General features: G+C 42.4%; 5 protein-coding genes across 5 annotated transcripts; 2 read left to right on the forward strand and 3 right to left on the reverse strand.

Annotated features, from left to right (window-relative positions):
- Positions 1-723: 723 nt before the first annotated feature.
- Positions 724-2,073, forward strand: J4E84_006903 (uncharacterized protein; the record flags this gene model as incomplete). The annotated part of the gene is made up of 1 exon (XM_049389490.1): positions 724-2,073. One exon carries the CDS (start codon positions 724-726, stop codon positions 2,071-2,073), a length of 1,350 nt encoding a protein of 449 aa, XP_049242683.1.
- A 339-nt stretch (positions 2,074-2,412) lies between these two features.
- On the forward strand, positions 2,413-3,075 carry J4E84_006904 (uncharacterized protein; the record flags this gene model as incomplete). Its single annotated transcript, XM_049389491.1, has 2 exons — positions 2,413-2,470; positions 2,630-3,075. The coding sequence occupies 2 exons, from the start codon at positions 2,413-2,415 to the stop codon at positions 3,073-3,075; spliced, it is 504 nt and encodes a 167-aa protein (XP_049242684.1).
- Positions 3,076-4,033: 958 nt separating this feature from the next.
- On the reverse strand, positions 4,034-5,172 carry J4E84_006905 (uncharacterized protein; the record flags this gene model as incomplete). The annotated part of the gene is made up of 2 exons (XM_049389492.1): positions 4,034-4,934; positions 5,168-5,172. 2 exons carry the CDS (start codon positions 5,170-5,172, stop codon positions 4,034-4,036), a joined length of 906 nt encoding a protein of 301 aa, XP_049242685.1.
- A 253-nt stretch (positions 5,173-5,425) lies between these two features.
- J4E84_006906 (uncharacterized protein) lies at positions 5,426-6,752 on the reverse strand (the record flags this gene model as incomplete). Its single annotated transcript, XM_049389493.1, has 3 exons — positions 5,426-6,065; positions 6,116-6,218; positions 6,272-6,752. The coding sequence occupies 3 exons, from the start codon at positions 6,750-6,752 to the stop codon at positions 5,426-5,428; spliced, it is 1,224 nt and encodes a 407-aa protein (XP_049242686.1).
- Positions 6,753-22,346: 15,594 nt separating this feature from the next.
- Positions 22,347-23,954, reverse strand: J4E84_006907 (uncharacterized protein; the record flags this gene model as incomplete). The annotated part of the gene is made up of 1 exon (XM_049389494.1): positions 22,347-23,954. The coding sequence occupies one exon, from the start codon at positions 23,952-23,954 to the stop codon at positions 22,347-22,349; it is 1,608 nt and encodes a 535-aa protein (XP_049242687.1).
- Between the last annotated feature and the right edge of the window lie 2,418 nt (positions 23,955-26,372).

A 26,372-nucleotide genomic window follows, 5' to 3' on the forward strand; every position in this document is an offset into this window, starting at 1 on the left:
TGAGGAAGTGATGATGTGATGATGGAAGACGACAAAGCCGGGCGCCAAGGTGAGGCTGAGGTTTGCAGCGCGCCATGACGTCACCACCGACGCGTCGACACCAGGAAACTTCCTTCACGAACGCGTTACCTATTGTTGAACATCGTTCTACATCACGTCGCAATGCTCTCATATTCTTCAAGTCCATCGAAAGAGCGCTCGAAATATGTGCGACAGGGTGCACGTGCACAATGCCATCTCTGGGCAGTACTGCTACTGCTACTAGTACTGCGTCTATTCCAGCCCGAGCTGACCTCAATACTTAACTACCTAGGTATGCAGGCTATCATGCTGCCTTTGCGCAGTACGCGATACGCGACATAAAACGTAGATCTGTTGCAAACGGGTGCATCATGGCCACGAAAATCCTTTCTTCGATTAAAGCGGATGGTCGAAACCCTCTCACGATATTGCGATGCTTTACAGTCCAGTAACCCTCAGCATCGCTAATTTGACCCGCTAACCCACGAGCCGTTCGCGCGACGAATACGGAAACAATAAGCATGTAGGTGTGGCTCGCGAAATGACATGCTGAAGAAGGTCATGCATCGATATCAACACGCGGGAAAGGTATCGCGTGTTGCTTGCTGCTGGAAGCGCGTGAGGAAGTTCGATATCCTTCCAAGTATAAAGACGAGTGTCATCGAATGAGTTACTGACAGACTATCGTTACTTCACACTACCATGGCTTCAGAGGATCACTACAAACACGCAATATTACTCTACGCCCGTCTCAAGGCTGAAGCCGGCGACTACCCGCACTGGAATGGATTACACATCTACGACATGATCAAGGAGGGTGTTAGCGACGAACACATCAAAGCCGAGTGGAGTGGTACTGTGTTGATGTATCGAGACTCATCGGGCGGAGCGGCAGACGTCTTTTCGCGCTTGAGTCGTTTCGGTGTTACTCGTCATGGCATTGACCAAACTTCTGTCGCAGAATGGATGGAAGATGGGATGTCAGAACGAACCATCGCCTTGCAGTACCTTCTTCACGCACTGGAGCCAACTATCGAGGATACAAAGGCATGCTTAGCTGAGCTCCAACGTCAAATGGGCCCTTGTCCATCGATGACGGAAGAGTACATCCTCGGATGCATGAAAGACCGTACCCTCGGCGAAGACCTTGCTAATGAGTATGCAAAGCGCCGACAAGAAGCGCAATTGGCAGATCAAACAGACGTCCCAGCACCAATGTCCGACGAGGACTTGTGGTTCGAGCTGCATTACGGTCTTCTATACGCTACCACGAAACTTCCGTCGGAGCCCGTCGTTTTGCGGCATCCACGGCACTCCGTGCATCAATACAAGATGTACTTTAACGACGGGCCTGGTATCGACGATGGCCTCTTCAACGCCAAGACGAGAAGATTGGCCAGAGACACGGTCATGAGGCTAGATTGGCGACTGGACCCATTCATCAAAGCAGGCGGTCACCCAATAGCCTTGCGAACAACCGTTACGTCGGATCATCTGGCCGCATACCGCAAGATACGTAAAGATATCATAGGTGATGAGAGCAACACAGACGTGGAGAGTCATAGCGAGCTTCTGCAATTCCTCATGGACCTAGCGGCAAAGTTACATCCAAATCTAGCCTCACCGCCTATGCAGTCTACTGATGTGTTAGCACCAGAGGAAGCGTTCTCCAAAAGCCTCTGGACCGAAATGGAACGTCACGCCCTCTGGCGCTCCATCAACATGTGGTGCAAGGATAATGGTGTAGATCAATTCGAATCAGGCAACATAGGCATAGTCACATGTCAGACTTTTGCTGACGATATCAAAGCAGATTGCGCGATGAGAGGTAGAGTATCAGAGCGCAGTGCAGAGAGCGTCCAAAGCCAAGTAAAAGACGCGATACGGAGGAACAAGACGAGAGCGAACAAGCCGATCACGGAGCTGGCCTTGCGTGCAAAGGCGATGAAGAAGAAACTCATCGACAAAGGCGTCGACTCTGTCCCAAAGAGCGAAAGGTTTCCGAAAGCAGCCATTGAGATCCCAGGGGATGATGAGTCGGACACTGATTAGACGGGTTCTGCACGTGCTCAGGATGAAAGAGGTGTTTGGATCAGGTTATCGAGATGTTAGCTACAATGAAACCTAACCTTCCTTTATTACCTAGCACTGAGTTTACAGGGTGATTCTGACAGTGTGATGCCAAAAAGATGACGAGGATGCTGCGAACAGTGTGAGATGGTGGTAACGTAGTGGTAGGACAAGCAATCTTCACGTGGTTCCGCGCGATTGTTATAGTCCAGCGTGACTTAGTTATGACACCCACTTGACACCGTCCCTCACAAACACCATGACGTATAAAGCAGTAGGCCAGTATGGCGTTACCTTCGATCAATACACAGAGTTATCACCATGACCGACAACCTCGATACCTCAGCCACCCCGACCACCCAATGGAACGCGGATCAGCGTGCGTGGATTCAACTTTACTACAAGCTCTTGTTGCAATCCAGACGCCAATACCGATCCTTCCCGGTCTGTACTAGTGATAGCGTAGCTGCAATTGCTCATCGAATGTTCTACCGCAGTACTGAAGAGCAGCAAAATGGCATCCATCTACACTCTGTAGAAGACGATGCGATCTACAAGGCCTCGTTCATTCGCTACCGGGACGCCGCGATGCCGAATCTAATGTCTCATATTGTGCAACTCTGCACGGAAACTACCGAGTTGGACTCTCGTTGCAGCGTACCTCAGGTCTTCATCAACAGGCCCATGCTAGACGAATACATCAGGATCAGCGGGACGTATGCAGGTGGCCTAGAAACCGATACTCCACAGCCTTGGGAGTCGCAGACTGCTCTCTGGGAGTTCATCTCAAAGGCAGTAAGCGAGAAGTTCATTCATCGTGGGGTTCTGCGCAGCCAGGATACTGTTGTGCAGTCGTTCGCTCGAGTCACTCTGGGCAGCGGAAATTTCCCAACACCGCCCTCCGACGACGAGCGCGCAGAGTTGATGCTGTTTCAGCGACTCATTCAGCGTCGACTGGCTAGAGCAGACGATGGCACAGCGTAGAGGCCATAGATGCTTCATCCATGTAAGCACTGAATATGCTGTGGTCTCGATTCAGCATCTCGCATGGAAGGAAGTTCAATCTTAGGCAATCCATACACCCTATCTACTTCATAGTCGTCCAAAATCCGACTTTTATGACCCAATACTGTGCACGCGACGAGTCTTCAGTACTCTCATAGGGCCTGATCACCATATGCTCTTAATATGTGCATTCTATCTGCGGGCGAAATGAAAATTGACTGTATGATACTGATTGGACACTCCATCTCGAAGCGTACACATCTGAAACCTCCCTCAGGTGAGAGATAACGACTTCACAATGTTTATCGTATCCAGTAGGCTGCATCTTGCCATTCGGTACCCGAAGACGCACCTGAGCCCTGCCGGTACCAACATAGGGCCCACTGTCCGTGGTGGACAATGATCCTGGCGCACGGACAGCCTTTGCGCTGACATGGGCCGCAAGCTTCACACTCGCCAACCTGGTGCATAATGCTTGATACTTTCCCTCTTGCAATCACGAAATTCTGCACACAGCATCCTTTTTTCTCATTCGCCGGCCGATTACTAACCCTGACCATATTGGCATAGGTATTGTGGTGGATGGCCTGGGTTGCGTCATATTGGGCGTCGTTCTTGGCGCTGAAATAGGACTGGAAACTTTCTATAACTTTCTCTTGAGCGTCGGGAGACAATTCGTGGAGCTTATGATAGCTAATTCCGCCTGCGCCCAAGACGCAGAATAGCCAAGTTATGTCATCGGCAGAGAAGATAGGCGGCATTCTCTGGGATGATAACACGTCTTTCTTCCGCTTGTTCGATCGCTGTGTCGATGACTGATCTTGGTCAAGTTCGTGCGATCGCTTGTCGATGGTTGATGTGGGCGCAATCTCAAATTCGTTGAGGGCTGGGCATCATGTTAGTGCTGGTGGAACTTTAGGCTTGGGGGAAGCATGCGCTACTCACTGTCTTGTTCCAGGCTGAATCGCGAGCTATTAGAAGTATGTGACGGGGACGGAGGAACCTCATGGCCTTGGCCATGACTACCATGCGAACGAGATGTTCGCCCCAGCCTCGAAAAGGGCGTTACCGAAGACGAGGAGCTGTCTATCTCTCTGCTTTGACTCAACCGCGGCTTGGTTGAGGGGTGCGGCTCTACCATCTTACCGCCTCCCGGCTTGGGTATCATATCGTAGAGTATCCGATACTGCTCTTCCGAGTCGAAGAGCTGCTTCTTAGTGTCGGAGAGCTCTTGCGTGATTTTGTCAAGCTGTTCCTGCGTACATAGCTTCTCTGCGTGCTCTTTATCAGTGGTTGTGCGAGCATCACGCACTTCCTCGTGGAGGCGAGTAGCGACTATGCCATGCTCTTCTTTAATCTTCACTATCTCCGCGGCGTGCGCGAGGTCTTTGGTCCGCAAATCTTCCTCTGCTTTGAAATATGCGATACGTAATCCGGCCTGTGCGGCGTCCTCGTCGGGATCGGTCTTGGCTTCTACAGCTGTTGTAAACAAGTCGTTCGTCTTTATACTCAACGCAAGGTTACACTCCTGAGTTCGAGAGCCAATGTCTTTGTTCTCTTCGGATGACTCACCTGCTAAGTCGAGTTGTTGTTGGAGTTGAGCGATCTCGGTATCTTTGGCCTTGCATGGCTCGCAAAGCTCTTCCGTCCTCTTCTCTTTGTTCGACGAGGATTTGATATTCTCCTTGAGGGTATGGTTCTCCTCCCACAGCTGTCCGATTTTGGTGTATAGATCGGTCAGTTTTCGCTTCTGTTCCTCAGCGTTGCTAAGAGCAGCATCGCGTTCACGCTGAAGTCGAGACTCGCTCTCACTGACCTTGCGCACCGGGTCCATTAGACTGTGCGAATATGGTGGGCGTGGTGAGAGACAGTAATCAGTAACAAGGGTGCCGAAGCAGAGATTTCGCGTCTTACAGGAGGGCGGTGGGGTTGCGACGCGTGCGTTTCAGGAAAGAGCAAACGGGCTTAATCACGTGCGTGTCAGTCGGCGCAGAGTTAAAAATGGTGCATGAATTGCACTATGGCCTGGGTCGATGGTATGTGTAAATGAGAATAGTCGAAGATACAATACTGCATAATGTGTTTCGCTCGGTCAATGTTCCAATAGTATTATCATGAACTACCACAGCTTCCATGAGCTCCGTGCTTCGACAGTACCGTTGCAAGGTACTGCTGTGCCGTTGCCTGGGCTTACAACACCCTTACTCTGGATTCCAGTACCTTCGCTCGTGCTTTCGGTACCGTTGCTCGGGCTCCCAACGGTAGTCACCCTGCCTAAAGATGGACGTGCGAAGTCAGCAAATGTCTCACAACAGTTCGTCCATGGATACTACTTGCTGTTACCATTGAACGCGAGTAGGTTCACCGAGCCCATGGGATCCGTAACAACATTGGGCGTAGCTAGCGCATACACCCTCGCCTTGACATCGGCAGCAGTTGACGGCCCTTCAAGACCACGAAGATACGAGACCAAGCCCGCTACATGAGGAGATGCCATGGAAGTACCGGTCAGCGTCCTCGTCTCTGTGTCGCCCAGGTTGGATGCCGATACAATGTTTGTTCCAGCAGCAAAGATGTCGACCGCAGCGCCGTAGTTGGAACCTCCACCGCCGCTGTGCCTCTTGTTGGTGATTTCGATGTTTCCAACACAGATGACTTCAGGGGAGCGAGCTGGCGAGCTGTTGATAGCAGGGGAATCCTCGTTTCCTGCCGATGTCACGACGAGAACGCCCTTCTTCCAGGCTGCAGTGATGGCAGCGTCCCATGTTGTTGACGCGGAAGAGCCAAGGGAGACGTTGATGACGGCGGTGTTTTGGCGGCCCTTGGAAACGATGTCGTTGACCGTCCAGTCAAATCCGGCGAAGACGTCTGATGCGCTTCCGGTGTCACTGTCCAGAACCTTCACGCCGATAATGTTGGTCTTCTTAGCAACACCGTACTTGGCGCCACCCACGGTTCCAGCTACATGCCTAGGACTTGTCAGGATGTGAAGATACATGTCTTAGAGAGTGTGACTTACGTTCCATGGCCTTCGTTGTCGGCGTCGGCGGTGCCTCTCACGGCATTGTAGCCCCAAGTGGCTCGTCCCTCGAAGTCGCTATGACTGATACGTACACCAGTGTCTTGAACATAATGTCAATACCAAGTCAATGTATTTATCAGTTTCGTGACTTACCCATAACGTAAGAGAAGGTGCCTTTGCCCGCACTGTCATCATACACGTATGAAGTGGCTCCTGCCTTGCGGGAAGAGATGCTGGCTAGACCCCACGGTGCGTTCGCTTGAGTCACCACCGCGTTGATCCTCACGATAAAGTCTGGTTCAATGGTGAGGACCTCAGGGAGAGCCTTCAGCTCTTCAACGGTCGCCTCATCGAATGACCCAGCGTAGGCTTTGAAGTCGCCAAACCCGTACTCGCGGTCCACTGGAGCACCAACGGGGCCATCGTCGCCTCGTCGAGCGAGGTTGCGGGCATGTATGCTGCGCACAGTGTTGTGGTGGGCTGCGATGGATGCAACGTCGGTATCAGGCTTCAGCTGAACGATGTATTTTCCGGGGATGATCTCGTTTGCTGGAGGCGCCACGACGGGAGCAGCTTGGGCCAGGAAAGGGGCTGCAGCTGCAGCGAGCGCGGTGATGCGGGTGAAGAACTGCATTTTGCCTGTGAACTGTTCGTGCGGCGTGTGGAAATCAAGGTCGATTTGCCTACTATTGCTGGACTACGTGCGCTTTTTGACTTGCACCATCTTCGTAGCATAGGTTGCGATACGACTAATCGTTAATCCAAGCATCGCGCTTTTCTTGACTACTGCCTGTTTGGGCACAGCTCCCGTAATGCAGTTCGTATAAGAGGCGATGCTGGTAGCGGTGCCTAATGTCACGCTGCGGAAGACGTTAGAGCATGCCTAAGAGCTTATTAATTACTAGTCTACTTAATCTGCTTATTCTTCTTACCTACTTTAAACTAGAACTAAGATACGTTTTACTTATCTCTATACTCTCTTTTAACTTCTATATATAAGCATCTTAATAATTTTATTTTTAGTAGATATAGTATTATTAGTAAAAACTCTTACGTAAAGTTATTTTAAAGCTATAAGCTCTTTACGTGTAAAAAGCTATAGTATAAAGTTAGTAGAGATATTAGTAGAAATAGACTTAGCTATAACTTTATAATAAGTAATTACTTAAAGCTTTATAGTACGCGTATAGCTAATAGCGTACTTATACCTAAGAGTATAGTTAAGATACTTTCTCTTAGAGAGGTTAGCATTAATAAATTATTTATATTTATTAGCGCTAGGTGCCTATAGTAATATATACGCAAGCGTATCTAATTAGGTTTATATTACTATTTTAATAGAGTTGTATAAATAAATAAAGAAGAATTAACGTATAAGTGTAAAGATTTTATTTACTTATTCTTTCTAAGTACTAGAGTAGTATATAACTATAATAGTATACTTTAGTTATTAAGTTAAGATTTTTCTAAGTTTCTATAGTTAAAAAACACTAAAGCCTAAGGCTTACTTCGGACACGTGACTAGTAGCGGTAGATGCACAGTAGAGCTCGGCTGTTCTTAAGATTTAACTAAGCTGTCTCTAAAAAAAGTGGGTACAACATAAGCTGTCCTTCGCTTAATCTACGCTAGTAGCGCTAGTCTATTACTTCTATATTTAGTCTACAACTATTGTTTCTACTCTACTACACTACTACTACTACACTTACGCAGCAAATATTAGTAGTAAGAACCTATAAAGCCTATACTAGTTAAGACTTAGTACTATCTATCGCTAATATAAGCGCTAGCGGCGGTAACAGCGATAGCGACAACGTTAAGATTAACCTTAAGCGCGGTAGGCGTACAGCTGTCTTAGAGAAGCAGGTAACTTTAGACAAATCTTAGATAAGTCTGTACTTACAGCAACGTAGCACTACTACTCTATCTACGTAGTAAGCAAGACCCGCTCTATTAGCCTTCTCTACGTCTTTCTTATAAGTTGTCTTCTAGAAATACTAGACAAGTCTAAGTTAATACTGCATAGAATAAGAAGTTATATACCTACGCGATTGTTAAGGGTACCCTTTACTGTCCCGCTAATCTTAACGTTAGCACTAGAAATCTAGAGAGAAGATGTTATAAAAAGGTAAAGCTGCTAGAGCAAACTTAGTCTAATTACAGCTAACACTTGTACAAGTTTATCTTTGTTACTCTAGAAGTAGTTATGTTATATGTTAAGGAGGTCTACAGAGCTGCTGTAAGTTAGTCTAAACTTAGTGTAGTCTGCCTATGCTAAGCGGTACTAGTACAAGGCTGCTAGCTATAAGCACCTTAACTAGGTTGTTAGCTAGATTAAAGAACTCCGGCTTTAACATATAGAGGGTAAGCACAATACAGACATATCTTAGACAAAACTAGTCTAATAGAGATAGAATTTTACAAGACTGTAAACAAGCGCACTAATATTATAATAGAGCGCTAGGCTGCAAAGAATGCGCTACGAGCTTAGAACAAATAGCAGAACGCTTCTAAGCCTTAACCTGCTAGGTACTGCTATTTTATAATACTAGAGTTTAACTAAGATCTGCTGCTACTTTTCTCTAATAATAATTTCTAAAACAAGCGTCTTAGAGAACAAGAGGTATGTATAAGATAACTCTTAGTTTTAACTTAGCTAAATCTCTATATAGACTATCCGCCTAAGAGAAATAGCAGCTTACATTCCTAATAACACTCTAGATCTGCCTACGTTCTGCAATAGCGTAAGTGCACATTAGACAAATTCTAGTTATGTCTCTTGCTAATAATAATTAGAAAGTTATTTATCTCTAAGCCTAGAAAGACGCTAGTTTACCTAAGTTGCGTCGCTAGTGTTCTGTCTGTGCTAATATTAAAGGCCGTAGTAAGTTAAGATTACTCTTAGTTTATACTTGCCTAACTGCTGTAGAATGCTCTAACATTAAGATAGCTAATAACCTAGCGTGTATTGTTCTACTAAAATATACTGCAGTATTAGTCGCTACCTGCTGTAAGAAGACTACTACACTATAAGTGTAAACAGAGAGTAAACTAAGATATATCTTAACTAATGGATCTGCAGCGCTGTAAAGGCCTAGGCTAAGCATAATTGTAAGGCTTGGGCTTGTAGATTGTAGGCAGAAGACAACAATGCTTAGTAGGTCTAGACTAAGTAGTATCTGCTAGCACTAAAGATAATAGTTATAGTAGTAGTGTATTAGGTAGCGAGTAATAACTAAGTTGCATTCTGTAGTACAACTAGTACGCAAACCTATAGCTACTAGCAGAGAAGGTGTATGCAGTAGAGTGTATAAGTCTGTACGGGTTATATCTAAGTTTGTTCTGCAGTCTAATATAAATATTAGACAACACTAGTAGTCTATGCAAGATTACTAGCGTCGGCCTAGCCTTTAGGTTGTAATACAGTCTTATAAACTCTTACTTCTTCTCTTACAACTACTCGCACCTCTAATAGTTATAGGCTACTATCTAATAGTAGCGACTAAGTATTAACTATTATAGCGTTGTCCTCCTCTCTGTCCTCTATATTTAACAAGCTAGCGTACACTAATCTAAAGTCTGTACAATCTACGTTACACGCGAATAGTGCAGAAGAAGTAGACACTACTTAGTTAAATCTTAGTTTAAGCGCTAAGAATAACGTTGTAGCTGCATCTCTAGTTGCTAAAGAAGTAGCACTAATTGTATTATCTCTAGCTACGCTAACTAGTAATTTGTCTAAGATTATACCTGCTATAGTATATAGCTTTATAACTCTATTCTAAGTTGCTGCAGAGGCGGAACTAAACGTATTATCTCTAGTTACGCTAGTTTAAGATCTATCTTAGACTACACTAGCTACAGCATAAACTGTAGAGATAGCTAACTAGTATGTTTAAGAGGACAACCTAACTATGTTTAGCGACGAGGCTATGCAGAATATAGTTGCGCTCTAGGCAGCTATAGAAGAAGATAAGACTAAGAATAGTCTAGAAGAGGGCTAGAATGCTAGCGGTTAGGTTATTAAAGATAAGGAGATTAAGAAACAGTTGTTAGAAGAAGATGCTAAGATAGAAGAACTGCTTTCTCTTACTAATAGTGTAAGTAGGTTTATACTTAGTTAAAACTGTACAGCTAATAGAGTTTATAGCAGCACTACTTAACGTATCTAAAGCATCTCTTGCAGCCTAATCTAATGCCTGCGTTACTAATAGTATATTGTAGAGATACTACTTAGTTTAGTTCTATACTAACACTCTAAAAGAAGGATAGCTTATTCTATATTATCTGCAGCTTACGCTACTGCACAGCTATTGCAAATATTAATAAGCCTAATTTAGAGCCGCGCATGTGCTCTATTAAGGTAGAGACTTAGTTATATCTTACTTTAGTTTTATACTTATATTATAATAGACTATATTTAGCAGTAAAGACGTTGCTGTGTTGTATGTCTAAAAGTTTTATAGTGCAAACGTAAGCTTAGATTTATCTTAGTATTCTCTTAACATTCTATTAATATAATATAGTACAAGAGAGCTAGATTTAGAGAGATTAAGCAGAGTTTAGGGCTCTTACTACCCTCTATTTACAATAAGGTCTTAGGTATAGTGTACAAGCAGTTTAATCTAGGTTATATCTAACTATACGCTTAGCATACTACTGTCTTGTAAATAAGCGCTATACTGCTAGTGTCTAGAGAATAACTATACTGCTAGTCTAATACTCTATAGGGTAGAGTTAGAACAAGAAAGACCTAATAAATTAGGTAAAGACTTAGACACATCTTTGTAAGGGCCCCGCTAACGTTACTAGGCGTTCTACTAGCAGACTAAGGCCGCTAAGATACGTATAGCGCTAATTAATAAGGTAGAGGTAAGTATATCTAGAATATAACTTAGTTACATCTTATTAACTTAATTAGTTGTAGAGCGAAAACAACAACAGGGATCTTAATATTGCAGTTTAAGATAATAGTTGTCTAAGAGTAGTAATTGCTTGCGCTTAATGCAACTTCTTTAGAGTAAGGTGCGAGACTTGTGCGCCTAATTAATAAGGTAGGTTAGAACTAGTCTTAGTGTAATCTTAGCTAACTGTATAGTCTGCTTAGATATTACAGAGGCATTAGATTGCTGTATAATTAGATTGTTCTTAAACGCTTCTATTAAGGCGTGTTAGATAGTGTAAGTGTAAGATTTGTCTTAGTTACATCTATTATACTAACTAGGTTGCTAGGACAGCGCAGCTAAAGCGCAGGCGTAAGACTAAGAAGACGTTCTCTAAGACTACAACTAAGCGCAAGAGCAAGACGTTAACTATACCTAAGGCTAAGAAGAAGAAGCTATTAAGCGAGACTATACTAAGTTTAGACTCTAAGGATAGCTCTAGACAAGAGAAGGATAATTCGCCTACCTAGATTAGCTTAGATAATAAGCCTAGTAAAGCCTTAGACGAGTCTAATAAGAACGCAGGTCTGTTTAATAATAAAATGCTAAACAATAAAGAGCTTAAGAAGCTTACTTGTTAAGAACTTGCATAATAGGCAAGAGTATTAGATAGTTCTAACCTTACTAAGTTAGATCTAGTAGAAGGCTAGGCATATGCGTACACTTAATAGCAGTAATATAGGCTATCTTAGGTTCTTACTAAGATTTGTCTTACATTATGCGTAGTCTGTAGCTCTAGTATAAAGGTTATTTATAGGATAATAGCGCTAGGTTCTTATATAAGTTAATTAGCTTATAGTACGTAGGCTTATAGTAATATAGAGGGTAGTTAGAATGTAACTAAGTCTTAACTACGCAACCTATTATACTGCAAGTCTCTGTAGTTAGTCTGTGTGTTGTAACTAGCGTAGCTCTACTATAACACAATTATATCTAATATTCTAACTTAATCGCCTTGCCTCTACACCTGTATAGCTACTTAGCTACCTCTTCTTACTAGTAGTAGATACAACTAAGATTTCTCTTAGTTGCTGCCTGCTAGCCTAACGCGAACCTCTATCGCCTCTAACAACACACGCGCAGTTCTGTAGTTATAGTAGATCTACTAGATAATACTTAGTTGTAACGCAAACTGCGCAGTAACAGCACAGGTTATATACCTAGCGGAAATAATAGGTTTAATGTTACTTATTTTTGTGTACGCTAGAATTCTGCGCCTGTGCAAGACTATACTTAGATACACCTATCTACACTCTTAGTTTTGTCGCGCAGTAACTATACTACTCTTAGATTAAACCTAGTTATAGACGCTGTTAAGGCTAATGCAGTTAAAGCAGACACAACTAAGAGTAATCTTAACTAAGTTTAGAATAGACCTATTATTAAGGAGGACAGTGTTGTAGAAATATATCTAGCACTAAGGTTACTAGACATTATACGTTAGTCTATACTTAAATATAACTAGACATCTAATATTCTTTTTGTGTAGACCTGCTTTAACGCCTACCTACAGAATGTGTTAAATCTAGAGATAGTCTTTATAGTACGTAGCGCGGATAAATCTTAGTCTTATCTCTTGTGTTAATAATCTAGTAGCATAATAATAGGTTCTTTCTTCTCTAAAGCTCTGTTACTATCTATAATTAAGCGCTTGCTAATAAACTAGAAGATTGCTGTTGTAGGTATACAAATCTAGTATAATCTAAGTTAACTCTTAGGTTTTGTATGCTTACTACTTAGAAGGCTACCTTTGCAAGTGCTATTTTAAACTAGTTACATTTCTAGAGTTACTATAGTCCTAATGTAGGCCTAGATTAGTCTTAGTAAGGTCTTATAGCACTGCGCTAGCAAAAGATGTGCTGTCTAGTTATATACATAGAGGTTAACTCTACTAGAGAGACTAGTTATCTATAGTAAAGTCTAAGTCTCTTCTTAATACTAGCAGCCTATAACTTTAGTAGTAAAAGTAAAGGTAAAGGCGGCACGTAGTCTAAGCTTATAATAATTACTACACCTAGATTTTAACCTAAGCCTTAACTATACACTTACACCTAGCTGCTGTTTAGCATAATCTATTTGTAAGTAATTAATCTTAGATATATTACAGTATCTGCCTAGCTAATTACTGTATAGTCTTGCGCTATTAAATAAATCTATAATAAGTAGAAACGCAAGAATAGCGGACGTTACTTAGACTAATTCTAATGTCTCTAGCTCTGCCTCTAACAGCAGAGAAGAGAGCATTCTTAATAGAATAGTTCTTAGTTACAACTTGCTTATGTCTACTACGCCTGTTAGACGCTAGAGAATTGCCTTCTTTTCTAACCTAGACGTCTACAGCAATCTGCAGATTACGCCTAAGACTAGAAGAATATTTAGGGTCTCTATAAGTGTATGTGTATAGATAAGTCTTAGTCTAGTCTTACTAAATGCTTACTAAATATAGGTGCAGTATTAGAACTACCTTGCTCTCTCTACTACTAGTAAGTCTCTGCCTAATTTGCTGTTTGCTTCTACTGTATATACGCGCCTAGTAAAGACTTAGTTTAGTCTAGCTAACTAACCTAGGCGGAAGTTAACAGTGTTAAGTACTAGTTTATGCCTAAGAAGATAATAGACTACATAGCTAACTTAAACATTAGTGTTAGTGGCAACCTAGCCTTCTGTGTTGCTAAGGTTGTATGTATAGAGTTTTAACTAAGATAGAACTTAGCTTACTAGCTATTCTAGACGTGTTTTGCAAATGCTAGAGCAGCAGCCTGCTACGCAAAGAATAAGCACGCCTAGGCTATAAGTTAGACTAATCTTAGTGTTGTCTTAGATACTAACGTCGCTAGTACCTAGAGGCTAGATATACTTAGGCTGAGCTAGCTAAGAGCGAGACTATAGGGCTATACGCTAAAAGGCTGCAGAGTACGTTACTTATGTAAGACTTATCTAAGTATAAACTAGTCTAACAGCGCTAGATTACTACAGAGCTATTGTTAAGCGCTTAGTAGGTAATCGCTTAACTAAACTAGATAAGTTCTTACTTAGTAAACTCCTGCTGTATAGAGGCACAACAAGAGATGTACAGGCGCCTGCTATCTCTACCTCTACTGCCCGCAAACGCACACGCTAACCCTCTGCGCCTGTAGCCGCTAACTAAGGCCTACTAGTTATACCTAATGTTAATAAAAAGAATAGTGTATGTATACCTAGACAAGTCTTAGTTATATCTTACTAATACACAAAACGACTATAAACGTAGGTAAGACTAGAACAAAGCTTAGTATTACAGAGACTAGGTGTAGTAGATACGTAGTCGCTACTAGAGGTAAGGCCTAGTTAAAACTTAGTTACATCTTATTTAACTAATAGTACATAGCCTACTCTAACGTTGTTGCGCCTATTACAGACTGCGTTGTAGTTACTCTTCTAGACTCTGCTACTGTTGTTACCTATTGCTAAGCTTACATCGCACTTTAAAACAAACCTAAGCGCAAGACTAAGAGATAAAGTTATAACTTAGTTATAACTAGTAGTAGTCTATAGACTTTAGCGATCTAATAAGCAGAATCTAGAGTATACAAGAGGCACTCTAAGCTAGTGTTAGTAGTAGAAGCGGGGTTGGCGTAGAGAACTAACTAAGTTTTAACTAATAGTACGCCTAGCATGCTGTCTTAATGCGAAGGCCTTTCTTAATAAGGCTAATATTAGGTTTCTACTTAGTTAGATCTACTTTAAATTAAGATATAAGGTCTAACTTACTCTATTCTTGTCTACTAGAAAAGCTTTGCGGCTGTCTAGGTCTATAATAGCTGTAACTAGAAGTAGTCTAAGTTGTATCTCTAGGTTATGCTCTTGTGTGTCTGCTAGGCTTGTATTGTAGGTGTTTACACAATTATTGTTATAGCTAACTTAACTAGAACTACTCTTACCTGCCTACCCTGCACGTATAGTAAGCTCTACTAGGTTGTTGTTACTTTTGCCTGTTTTAATAGGCTGTAGAATAAGACTAAGTATAGTCTTTTTAATTAGCGACGCATCTGTATTAACAAGTAGGTTAGATGTAGTAGAGTCTTTCTAGTAGATTGCGTGTGTAGTTAGTAGAGCGGGCGTTGTATTAACGTGCTGTATATCTATAGGTTACTTAAGAGTTAACTAAGACTAGACTTAGTTAGCGACATACCTTATTGTCTACGCTATCGCTTAGATTGTTATCTAGTTTATCTAGAGCGTATAGGTTCTGTACTAAAAGCTAGTCTTGTTTAAGATAGACTACACTATCCTGCGAGAATACAACAGGTATTAGAGTAAGAGGTAACTTGCTCTAGCGAGCTGCCTTTAAAGCCTTCTTATATTGCGCCTAGTAGCCTGTTAGAATTAGACTTAGACACGTTGCTTGTAGTAGCGACATACGCAGAACCTTTTAGGCTTTTATTACTAATAGTTAACCTTTAGTCTGTTTTCTAAGTAGAATTCTCTATACTAGTTAGTATAGAGCGGGTTAATACTAAGAGATAACTAATATGCGCCTGTTACATGTGTTGTACACAAGTTGCCTCTATAGAGAATAGTTGCTAACTTTAGGTAAGACAACGCGTCTGTGTATAAACTAAGTGTAGTTACCTAGTGTAGACATATCTTAGGAGTACTAGCATTGTCGCTAATGTTTACATTATAGTAACGTTAACTCTTTATATACTAGTAAAGACTAGTAATGCAATTCTTTCTTAGATTAGACTAAGATTAGTCTTAACCTAGAGAGTATGTACCTAGTACAGAAAAGAGTAGAAGTCTAGACAAAGTCTCTCTACTATTAACTAGTAGAAACTCTACAAACGTTAATAAAAACAGGATATTTCTAAGAGCAACCTACGTATATTATTATGCAATAAAGAAATTGTAGTTAGCGCTATAAGTGCGTTATAGTAGTAGTTAAGTATGCTAGTTGCGTCTAAGTTAAATTATAAGATAAGAATAGATAATAGCGCGCAACTAACGCAGGGGAGGGTAGCGAGTTTTAATGTTCTACTGCTAAGAATTAATAATACTTGTAAATAGAGCTGCTGCGTTGTAGCCTAGCCTTTTTAAGTTGCAACTAAGTTGCGACTTAGCTAAGACTTAGTTATAACTAAGTTGTAACTTAGTTGCAACTTAGTTGCAACTTAGTTGCAACTTAGTTATAACTTAGCTACGCTTTAATTATTAAATTCTATAATTGTAGTATAATACAATAAATACTACAAAAGATCTGTAAATTAGGCTAGGTCTAGACTCTAACTCTAAATATTAGCTAAGAGATAGAGTTTCTTCTAAGCGTCTTCTAGCTTCTGTCGCCTTATAGCAGCGTCCCGCTTCTATAGCTATATCTTCTACTCTTTTAGTTCTATAGCTATAAGTGTTGTATTCTGCTTAGCTAGTTAGTTTTAACTAAGAATATTCTTAGATGCTACATAGTACAAACTTAGTGTAGGCTTACGCTGCGATAATGTAATAGACAAGGCTCTTACTATAGGTGTGTTAAAGAGACTATATTTGTTAGTAGATTTAATCTTAGATAGGTCTAAACTAACCTATCCCTCTCTCTACGTAAGTATGCCTCTAATACCTCTATATTAAAGTCTAGTTGTAAACTAGGTAAGCTAGGCTATGTTAGCTAATGTGTGCAGTAATAACTAAGACTAATTATACCTGCGCTTATAGCCTGTTGCTCTAGAGCCTCGCTCTTGTCTCTGTCTACAACCTTAGGCCTGCAGACTCTGCGTTCGCTGCAAACTTAACTAAGTTAAGTCTTAGAATGCACTGCGACTAGTTAACTACTGCTCTACACTATTTAAGGCCTAATAAGTTAATAGAGCCTAAGAACTACAGGACTAGCTTCTAGGCGCTCTCGTGTTTCTCTTATCGTCTAGGATAATACTAAGTCTATTCTAGTTGCTCTCCTCTTGCTTGCGCTTAAGCTTGTTCTAGTTATCTATATAGGTTAGCATGTAGATAACACTAAGTTAAGACTAGACACTTGCGTATGTTTATAATGCTCTTAAGTACCTAGTTATGCATTCTAGTTCTACTATATATAGATATAATACTGTAGTTATTATAGGCACTATATGTTGCTCTGTTAGTATAATCCTAGCGTTCTACGCTATGCACCGCGTTAGTTAGGTTATAACTTAGCTAAATCTATATATCTCTACCTCTCTATAGCTTTTAGTAGCGATAGATAGATTCTATACAAGTTAGTTCTTAAATTATTCTGCTCGCTCGCGTTTGTGTTGCGTACTATTACTCTGTTCTATATCTGCAGGTTTATTTAAGATTTAGCTAAGCAAAGACTAGGTGTATATAGAGATCTCTTGTTTACAATCTAACTACAAACCTTACTATTAGCGAACTAGTCTTCTACTGTTAGCGCGAGACTCTACTTAGTCTACTCTAGACGTACCTATTATAGCCTAGATAAAATTGTTATACGCATAAGCGGTTCTATAGCGAAGAAGCTTATATAAGAGCTTATTAAGACTGTAAGCATTCTAGTTACTCTAGCTAGTTGTCTCTTAGACTCCTCTTATTAGGTGTATATAATAGAACATAACAATATAAGATACATAGTGCTGCTAAGTATAGCTATCTAGGTACACTAACTAGAGATACTTTCTAAACTCTACGTAAGTATAAGTAGACTTAGATAAATTCTAGTTTATAACTATACCTAGAAGTTGCTTTGTGCACATGTTTATAAAGATAAGTTTAATTCTAGTTTGCTTCTTGTAAACCTATCTAACTAGAAAGCTGTTTCTGCCTATTTGCTTAAAAGTATTCTTAAAAACTTAGGTATATGCGTAGGTGCTCTCTGCGTTAACAAATACGTAATAGAACGTATATACTGTATAGTACGTTAGATAGCACTAAGATACAACTTAAGATATGTACGCTTATTAGCTCTATCTATAAAACCTAAAAAGATTACCTCTTGCATAGATAGATCTTAGCAACGTTTAAAACTTATATTAATAGAGATTATCTAATAAGTCTTGTTTATAAAAGGAACAAGTTAGAATAAGAAGAAGCAAACAGCAAGAAAATTAGTTCTATTGTAGTAGAAGTGTTTAATATACTATAACACGTTAAGTAGTGAACAAACAAGTCTAATCTAAGTGTATACTAACGTAATTATTAAGGTTAAGCTTGTTTAGGTATTTAAGTTAGACCCCGCTAATATGTTAATTTGTGCGTATTATGTACAGCGAATCTCTGTAAATAATAGCGCGTATTTAATTGCGGTTAGCTAGAGATAAGTAGATTTTACTAAGTGTCTTCTTTCTATGTTTCTTTAGATAACTCTGTAGGCGCAGATTCTCTAGAAACGTTGCTACATAGGTTTAGTCTAAGTTGTAACCTGCGCGCTATAAATTACTTACTTAGACAAAGCTAATTATCTCTAATATCGCAAATAATCTTAGCTAGATCTAAAGTAATCTGCTTAGGTAGCTTTGTTAGAGGTAGTAGAGGGTAATTATGTTTATTATAAAAGACTATAGCTATATAGAGATGCGTCTCTAAATTGTCTAGAATAAATACGTAAAAGTAATTGTAGCATAGCCTAATCTCTAGATACAATTCTAGGAATAGTAGAAGTAGTTGCTCGCCTGCGAAATGTAGATAACCTACACCTGTTTAGATTAAACTTAGTTGTATCTAGGTGTTACATACAACACTTCTTCTGCCTTAACCTAGTCTAGTCTACTATTGTATACGTTTCTTAATATAAAGTATTCTAACTATTAGCAAAGTAGTTGTGTAGAAAGAGTATTTCTAAGTGTAAACTCTCTAGTAACTTGCGTATATAGTGCTAACTGCGTTTACTTAGGTTGCTAAGGCAGTTTTAACATAGTAAATACTATGTTAGTGTATAGGCTAGCAACTACGTATGTAAGTATACACTTAGTAACCTCTATATAACGCACTAGGCACAGCTAGCAGGAAATGTCTTAGACGAGTCTAAACTTACATAATAATTCTACTTATAATGCAAGACAGGCGTGCAGGTGTTTAGATTGTAATTCTTGCTACACATAATTTCTTTGCGATAGGCCTTAATCTCGCCTACATAAGTTCTAGCACACTACTTAGTATAGACTTAGAAGAGACTTAATGTACAACCTACAAAAAGGTATTATACTAGACTATTCTCTTATTATTAAATTAACGCGCCTGCTGCATTGTGCTTTACACATGTTTATTATAATAATAGTAAGATAAATCTTAAACCTTAGGACTAAGCTATTTACAAGCCTTTATACTTGTATAGTTGTATCTATATTTATAGCATTCTATATCGCTAAGTAAAGCTACCTTAGTTGTAAGTTTCTTCTTAGTATCTTTTGCCTTGTTTACATTAGTCTTCTACCTCTACTAATAACTATACTGCACTTTCTATAATAATGTTAAGCAATAGGAGTTAAGTTTAGGTTAGTTCTCTTACTACTACGCAAGTAAGTGTATCTTTGTTAGTTTTTACCTTAGGAATGTTAACAATGTAAGCAACACTAGTCTTGCTTATTTGTAGGTATATTAGAATAGTTACTGTCTATAGCACTATAGTTGTAGTAAGAGGTTGTGTCTAAGTGTTACCTTACGTCTGCCTAGGTAACTAGACTACAGTCTCCTCTTTATCTTTGTACAGAAGTACCTTGTTGTCTAAATTGTACCTATTCTCGCTGTGTTCTAGCCTCTCTTTGCGAGAATGCACTAAACTCTAGATGTGTTAAGACTTAACTAAGTTATATCTAAGTAGTGTGTACTTACATTCTTATCGCTAGAGTTAGAGTTATTCTAGGAAGCTACAACTAAATTAGGCTTTAGTTAAGTAAGAGCTAAGCTCTTAAACTTAGCGTTTAACTCTTATTCTACGTTAGAGCGGGCACGAGATTAGGCTTAGTTAGATTCTGCAACACTAGTCTTACGAGACTGTATTACATCTAGTGTGTTCTTAACGCGGCGTCGCTTAGACAAAGAAGACGCAACTAAGTGTAATCTATTACTTTAATAATTCTAGGCAGTAGACAACGCGCGAGAAGTTAGAGAATACACGCTACTCTGTATAGCTAACCTACCTTAACTAGGCTAAGATAAGTCTTATGCTTAAGCTAAAGTAGTAAAAGGCTGCGTAAGTACTGCCTAGAAATAAGACTAATTAGAGAGGGGCTAGTTAGAGTTTAGTTAAAACTAAGCTTAATTCTAAGACACAGAGATAGATACAGGTAATAGAGGTAGTTCTATAACTTAACTAGTAGTAGTTAGAATAGAGGGGGCAGAGCTATAAACTAACTAATACAGCGCGGGCGTCTAGAATGTGCTTAGTCTTAACTCTACGAACCTAGTATTATATTCTTAAGTAGAGGCAAAATTGTAGTTTAGCAAATACTGCTAGTTTTCTAATGCTAGTAGTGCAGTTGTAACCTAGTTGCGACTAAGTTGCAACTAAGTTGCGACTAAGTTGCAACCTAGTTGCGACTTAGTTACAACTAAACCTTAAGATAATACTAGCACGCCTGTCTATGTATTAAGAAATACACTAGGCATACGCACTAGATATGCATACTACTATGTAGGCTGCTAAGGCTACTAGTTAAAACTTAGATAACTCTAGTATACGCTTTAAGAGGTGCCTGTCTCTAGCTATATAGATAGTAGCAGCTCTTAGGCTTGCACTCTGTTAGCTATAAAATATATACTTTACTGCGTGTATATACATATTGCAAGAGGCTTAGATATAGTCTAGACTAAGTTGTTCTACTATAGTATAGGGTTAGGTAGAGTAGGTAGGTTCTAAGATCTGTCTAAGACTAGTCTAGCGGGGCACAGACGCTAGTAGCAGAGCTGTTCTTAAAATTTTTAAGGACAGCTCTGCGCACCTCGCTTAGCTTTTGTCTAAGGACAGCCGACCTAAATGCGAAGGACAGCTGAGCTATAGCGTCTAGTAGATGAGAATCTTCCGACTTATGGTCGGCCAAGACGGTCGCGCCAGGGGTAATTTTGGAAACGGGATGGAAAAGAACCCTGTTCTTCCGGCCAGCGCTTTCCATTTCGAGCGTAACTACCGGGCGCGAAGCGATGGACACGGGATCCGGCTTCGTATTCTGTGGATAGATCCCACATCGGAATGCACTCCGCAAAATCGGGCCTTGTAGAATCAATGCCATTGTTCGCGACAACAGAACAGGCAGGTTCCAAGAGTCTGTATATTGCGAAAGGCTCGAAAATATGGGGAGAGATAAGAATCAGTCTGGGCAATAGAGCACTATCAAGGGTAAAGGGCAGTAGATGATGCAAAACGCTGCTGAGAGTGGTGGACTTTTCGGAGAGAACAGTCTGCGGTGCATCTGGAGTCGTATTGCATCAGCCCAACAGACGCGACGAGAAGGAGACCATCCAGCCAAGGGGTAACAGCGTGAACTACCTAGGTATTGACGACTTGAATTGCGCGATGGTCACGTACTGGAAGACTCCGCCGGGCGGGCGATCCCGAGATCTTGAGCGGCTTGCGGCAGATATCGGCGCGACTACGGAAGCAGATAGCAAAGACTATCAGTCCAATCCATTGAGTTGGCGGATGATCTGACACCGAACAGTCGCTGCTTCGTGCTACCTGTATTAGCTGGCTCGCGATGGGCTGATTGTGGTCGACGCATGATGTGTGTAGATGATGGGCATGCGGGCGAAAAGGAGTAGCGAAAAAGCCGCTCCGGTCGAGAACAGGCTAGACTGGTAGCGCTAGATGACTCAGCAACTCCCGAGGTCCCTCGCGCCAGGATGGCGTGTCGAAGCCGTTGCAAACTTCAACACCACAGAACGACCCTCACGCATCCGGAGGCCATATGTCGACCTGCATATGCTCACGTCTTCATTGAGACGTCACGTGTTAGTGATAGGGGTCATTTTCAGCCTACACACGATCACGCTGGTGTGCACGACGCCGAATTATCCGCATAGCTAGGTATTCTTAGTCCATCCCAGAAAATGTCCTTAGCGAGTGACTCAACAGGAGGAGATGCCACGGTAGCTTGCCAGAGTACCTAAGAAACGGATGGAACAGATTTACAATCCAGAAATATACGAGAAGTCCAATTCTCTCCCCACCCGCTGACTTTTGTCCGCCTCTACGCTGTAGCATCCGATGCACTACCTTCGTCTTCCACGCGAAACGCTGATGACAATTGCGAGGCCTTCCATCTCTACCTGGGCCGAACTCTTGCTGACTCCTTCTCATCCCATTCCGCCTCTAACAAAAGAACAAGTTCTAGTCATCCTCTCCAACTACTTCTTCCTCATCATCCCCAAACTCGTAGATCATGTCAACCTCGCGGTTGAAATCGTCGTCGTCGTCGTCAACCATCTCATCGACTTCCTTAGCAGCATATGCTTCATTACGAGCATCCATCTCGGCCTTGCTAAGATGCGCGTTTCTCCCAAGTTGCGTCCTGCCTTTAGCACTAAGCCTGGGACGTTTGTCGGACTTGCGCGGGGATGAGGGCAGCAAATTGTCGTCATCGTCATCTTCGTCCGAGCCGGATTCGATGGAAGTCTCGTCGTCGGAATCAAGCTTACGCTTCTTGCGAGATTTGTTGTCTCTTGACGGTATCTGCGGCGTAGCCTTTGCCAAGAAGCCAGCGATGTCGATAGCCTCGTCAGGATAGTGCTCGTCGTCCGGGATGCTTTCACCAGCTTCAATACGCGCAGCCAGCTTCTGACCCTCGATGTATAGCATGCCCAGGGGCTCGTTGGGTTTATTGGTGATCTGCTGTCTTGCCCAACCACTGACCGAGTCAACTGAACGCAGAAACCCCGTCTTTGCCACAAGGGTAGCCTGGAGATCCTCCCTCCCACTCTCCATAACCCGAGGTAAGAGCTTATCCACGCCATTCTTCTTGACCCAAGTGTTCACCCACTCGTAAACGATGGCACGCTCAGCATCGGTCCAGGGATCGCGCATCTTGGTCGTCTCACCAGTGTCACGATTGCGCCATTGCGAGAGCTTCTTGCGGTACTTCAAAACCGAAGTGTTATCGTTGAGGTCGATTTGGTCAAGGTGGTCGAGGTCGACGAGATGTTGGTGGATGTATGCATGTGTGGCTGTGTCGAAGACCATGAACTTGAAGGTAGGTGCCCAGCTTGTCTCGCCGCGTGTCCAGGTCTTTCCGTCATCTGATCTCTGCCAATACGTGTTTTTCTGCTTGTTTGGGATTGTGACGGTCGTAGGATCGGGTATCAAATACTTGGGACGAGTCTTGTCGCGCCACATGCTGGTCAACTCGTCTTTACTGTACTTTGTGGCAATGTCTGGGATGACGTCCATTTGCGCGAAGACGTTCCCGAGCGGGGTGTTCAGACGGTGATATACCCGAATCTGGTCGCGGTTGTCCATCACGCGCATGAACTCTTCGGCATCGAGCCGCGCCGTCTGATTGAATACCGGCTTGGGTGACGTGTGTTGCCAATCGCCGAAGTTATACTGCAGTGTGAAGATGGATTCAAATACCGGGATCACCTTACTGAACTTTGCCGGGTTCGTCCAAGGGTCGACATCAGGGTCAATGCCCTTTTTCCTGGCCTTCTCCACCCACGCACCGTACATAGTTACTAGATTCTTGGCCAAGAATAGCTGCGAGAGTGATCGATGCTCCGGATTTCTGTCGCCATGCACGCGGTTCTTGGGCTCCGCGTCCAGGTTCTCGCGCGACTGCTTCTCGATCGCAGCGGTCAAATTCGGGACAAGTTCGTCGCACAAGTTTTGGTAACGCTGAAGCCGCTCGGATCGCTGACTTTCGGGGGACCAATGTGTTGCGACACCTTCGTCAGTGATATCCCCAGCCAGAAAGGCGTCGAGCTGTCGAACTTGAGCCTGCATATCCAAGTCAACTACTGGCTGCGAACAATGTCGTGTCAACGCCAGTAGAGCCGAGTATGATTGAGTAGGTACACTAGGGTGATGAAGCATGTAGAGTACTTCCAAACGAGTGAATTCACGAGAAAATAGGCCCTCCGCCTACCTGCGGCAACGATTGGCTGAAGGCGAGGGTCTTAGGCGCTAAGCCTAGAGACGAGCTACAAATGAAAATCTTATTAAATTGTTGAAGACACGTCTCTAACAAGTACTACGAAACTTTATAAGCTCTTCTAGGCCTAAAGAATAACTAAGGTTATAAAGTATAGTTGTAGTAGCGAATAGTAGAGGCCTTGGGCGCACAAAATCTAGCTCTAATTCTTCTCTTCTTTCTCTCTTACACTACATCGCCTAGGACACTAAGTAAGTACTGTTAGTTTGTTGTTGCTGCTGCTCTTGCTAACTTAAAAGCTATAAAATGTTCTCTACGTTTAACTACTGCGCTGTCTTTTTTGTGGCTTCTGCTGCAACAGAGCCTACAAATTCTATACTAAATATACTTAAACAACTAGGCGTTAACACTCTAAAGCTATAGGCTATTAAGACTATTAAGATTCTGCGTATATACATAGCTATGCCTAACGTTTAGGTAGCTACCTTTAAAGATACTAAATGTAACTGTAAGGTCTAAAACGTTAATAGCGAAGCTGTAGTAGTGGTAACAGAAGTGGAAGGCTGTATGCTTATAATAGAGGGATAGGAACGCATCTTAAGGACTATACAGGTTAGTAGAGGAGTTAACGCTGCGATAGCAGCGTGCTACCTTAGGCGGTAGATAGAAGGAATAGCAAAGCTAATAGTTAAGATTAGTCGGCCTGTTGTTATAAACAAGAATAAGGCAGCGTTTATAAAGTTCTTGTTTAGTAACAAGAACATTGCATGGATAGCCTTAGTGTGGCGTTACCTTAACTAATGCTAAGGATAATAGCTACGGCGGCGTATAGCGTATGGAAGGATTGCTGCTGGAATAGGTACAATTGCCGAAATTTAATGAAATTAGAACGAGTAGTTGATCAACGAACCCTAATACCGAAGTACTGACTGAAACGCGACCTAGAGCCGAGTATGTCAGGAGAACGTGTAGTTTCTCTGGCCCCAAGGGTAAGATCGGCGATGTTGGTAGCGGTGCCATCTCGTCTTCGTTGCTGCAATCTGGCGCCGTGTCTCTGGTAGTCGCCCGATCGCTGTTACGGTGTGCTTCCGCGGTGATGGGCGCAAGCGGCGTGTCTAGAGTGTAGAGCGTCAATGTTGATTGCAGATATTATCAATATCTACGCGACTATACTCACAACTATCGCCAGTTTTGTTGGTGCTGTCGCCAGTCGCAGGGTGGGTCGCATCAGCTCGCTTGCCTTTGTCGCTCTCCATTGTGTAATTGCTATCCATGTTTGCAAAGCCTCGCGCAGATTTCTCAATGCCACACGGAACGTTGCATGCGCGGATTTCGGCTTGGATGAAGGACCAGCTAGTAACAGTGTGCGCTTCAAAAGCTTTGGCGATCGAAAGTGAAGAGGTCTTGCTCGCGGGTGAGCAAATCGATAGTGACGCGAGGATGTTATGACGCGCTAGTCAAACAGCGAGGTCACACAGCTCTAAAGAACGAGCCTAGTTGTTAGTCACTGAGTATTGATCAGATCAATACAGCAGTGTCGGCAAAGAAGCCCACAGGGCAGACTGTCGCGAAAATGGTGTTGAATCAGTAAACACTAAGCGTACTTTATTCTCGGCAAGATAGGCTTGAAGTCGATTATAGCCTCCTGAGCCCCCACCATATCGGTTTGGCGTGCTTGACTGGGCTCAATTTGGACATTGCTATCTTGAGGGCGCGTCGCCATGAAGTAGATCCTGCCATTGCGGCTGTCGCTTGAAAGAACCCGAGGCCAGACGAAGTCTTGGATACTGATTCGAGGAGGTACTCGGCGTTTTCGCTTACGCTGGCCAGCAGTAACTAGACAGATACCAAACTGTGTTTTATCCACTGACTTCGGTCAATGCGCGGGTGTACAGCGCAGCTTCGATCGTCTCAGCCGACATCAGACGGTTTTCCAAAACTCTGTATCCTCGTGACTATCTGGCGCGTCGGCCATAGAAACGATAGCTGCTCTCACGCGCAGGAACAGGATTATTCTAATGTCTCAGAGACTGCCCGGTTCGTCGGAGTCGAAACACCAGAAGTGAATGAGCCTTTTGAGGCCTTTCTCCTAGGCAGTGACGCGCGCACTGTCCCAATTTGTTAAGCCTTGTTTTGAAATCTTGAGTTTTCCCCTTCCTTGGCGTATATCTTGCTCAGTTCAGTCCGCGACCAACCGCGCCACCGTCACCACACCTTGAAGTCTCTACTCTGAGAATTGGAAGGACTTGGTCGTAGCAACCTTTTCGATC

Source organism: Alternaria hordeiaustralica, assembly GCF_023758085.1.
Source record: "Alternaria hordeiaustralica strain BMP 2776 chromosome Unknown scaffold_14, whole genome shotgun sequence".
NCBI classification, from domain to species: domain Eukaryota; kingdom Fungi; phylum Ascomycota; class Dothideomycetes; order Pleosporales; family Pleosporaceae; genus Alternaria; species Alternaria hordeiaustralica.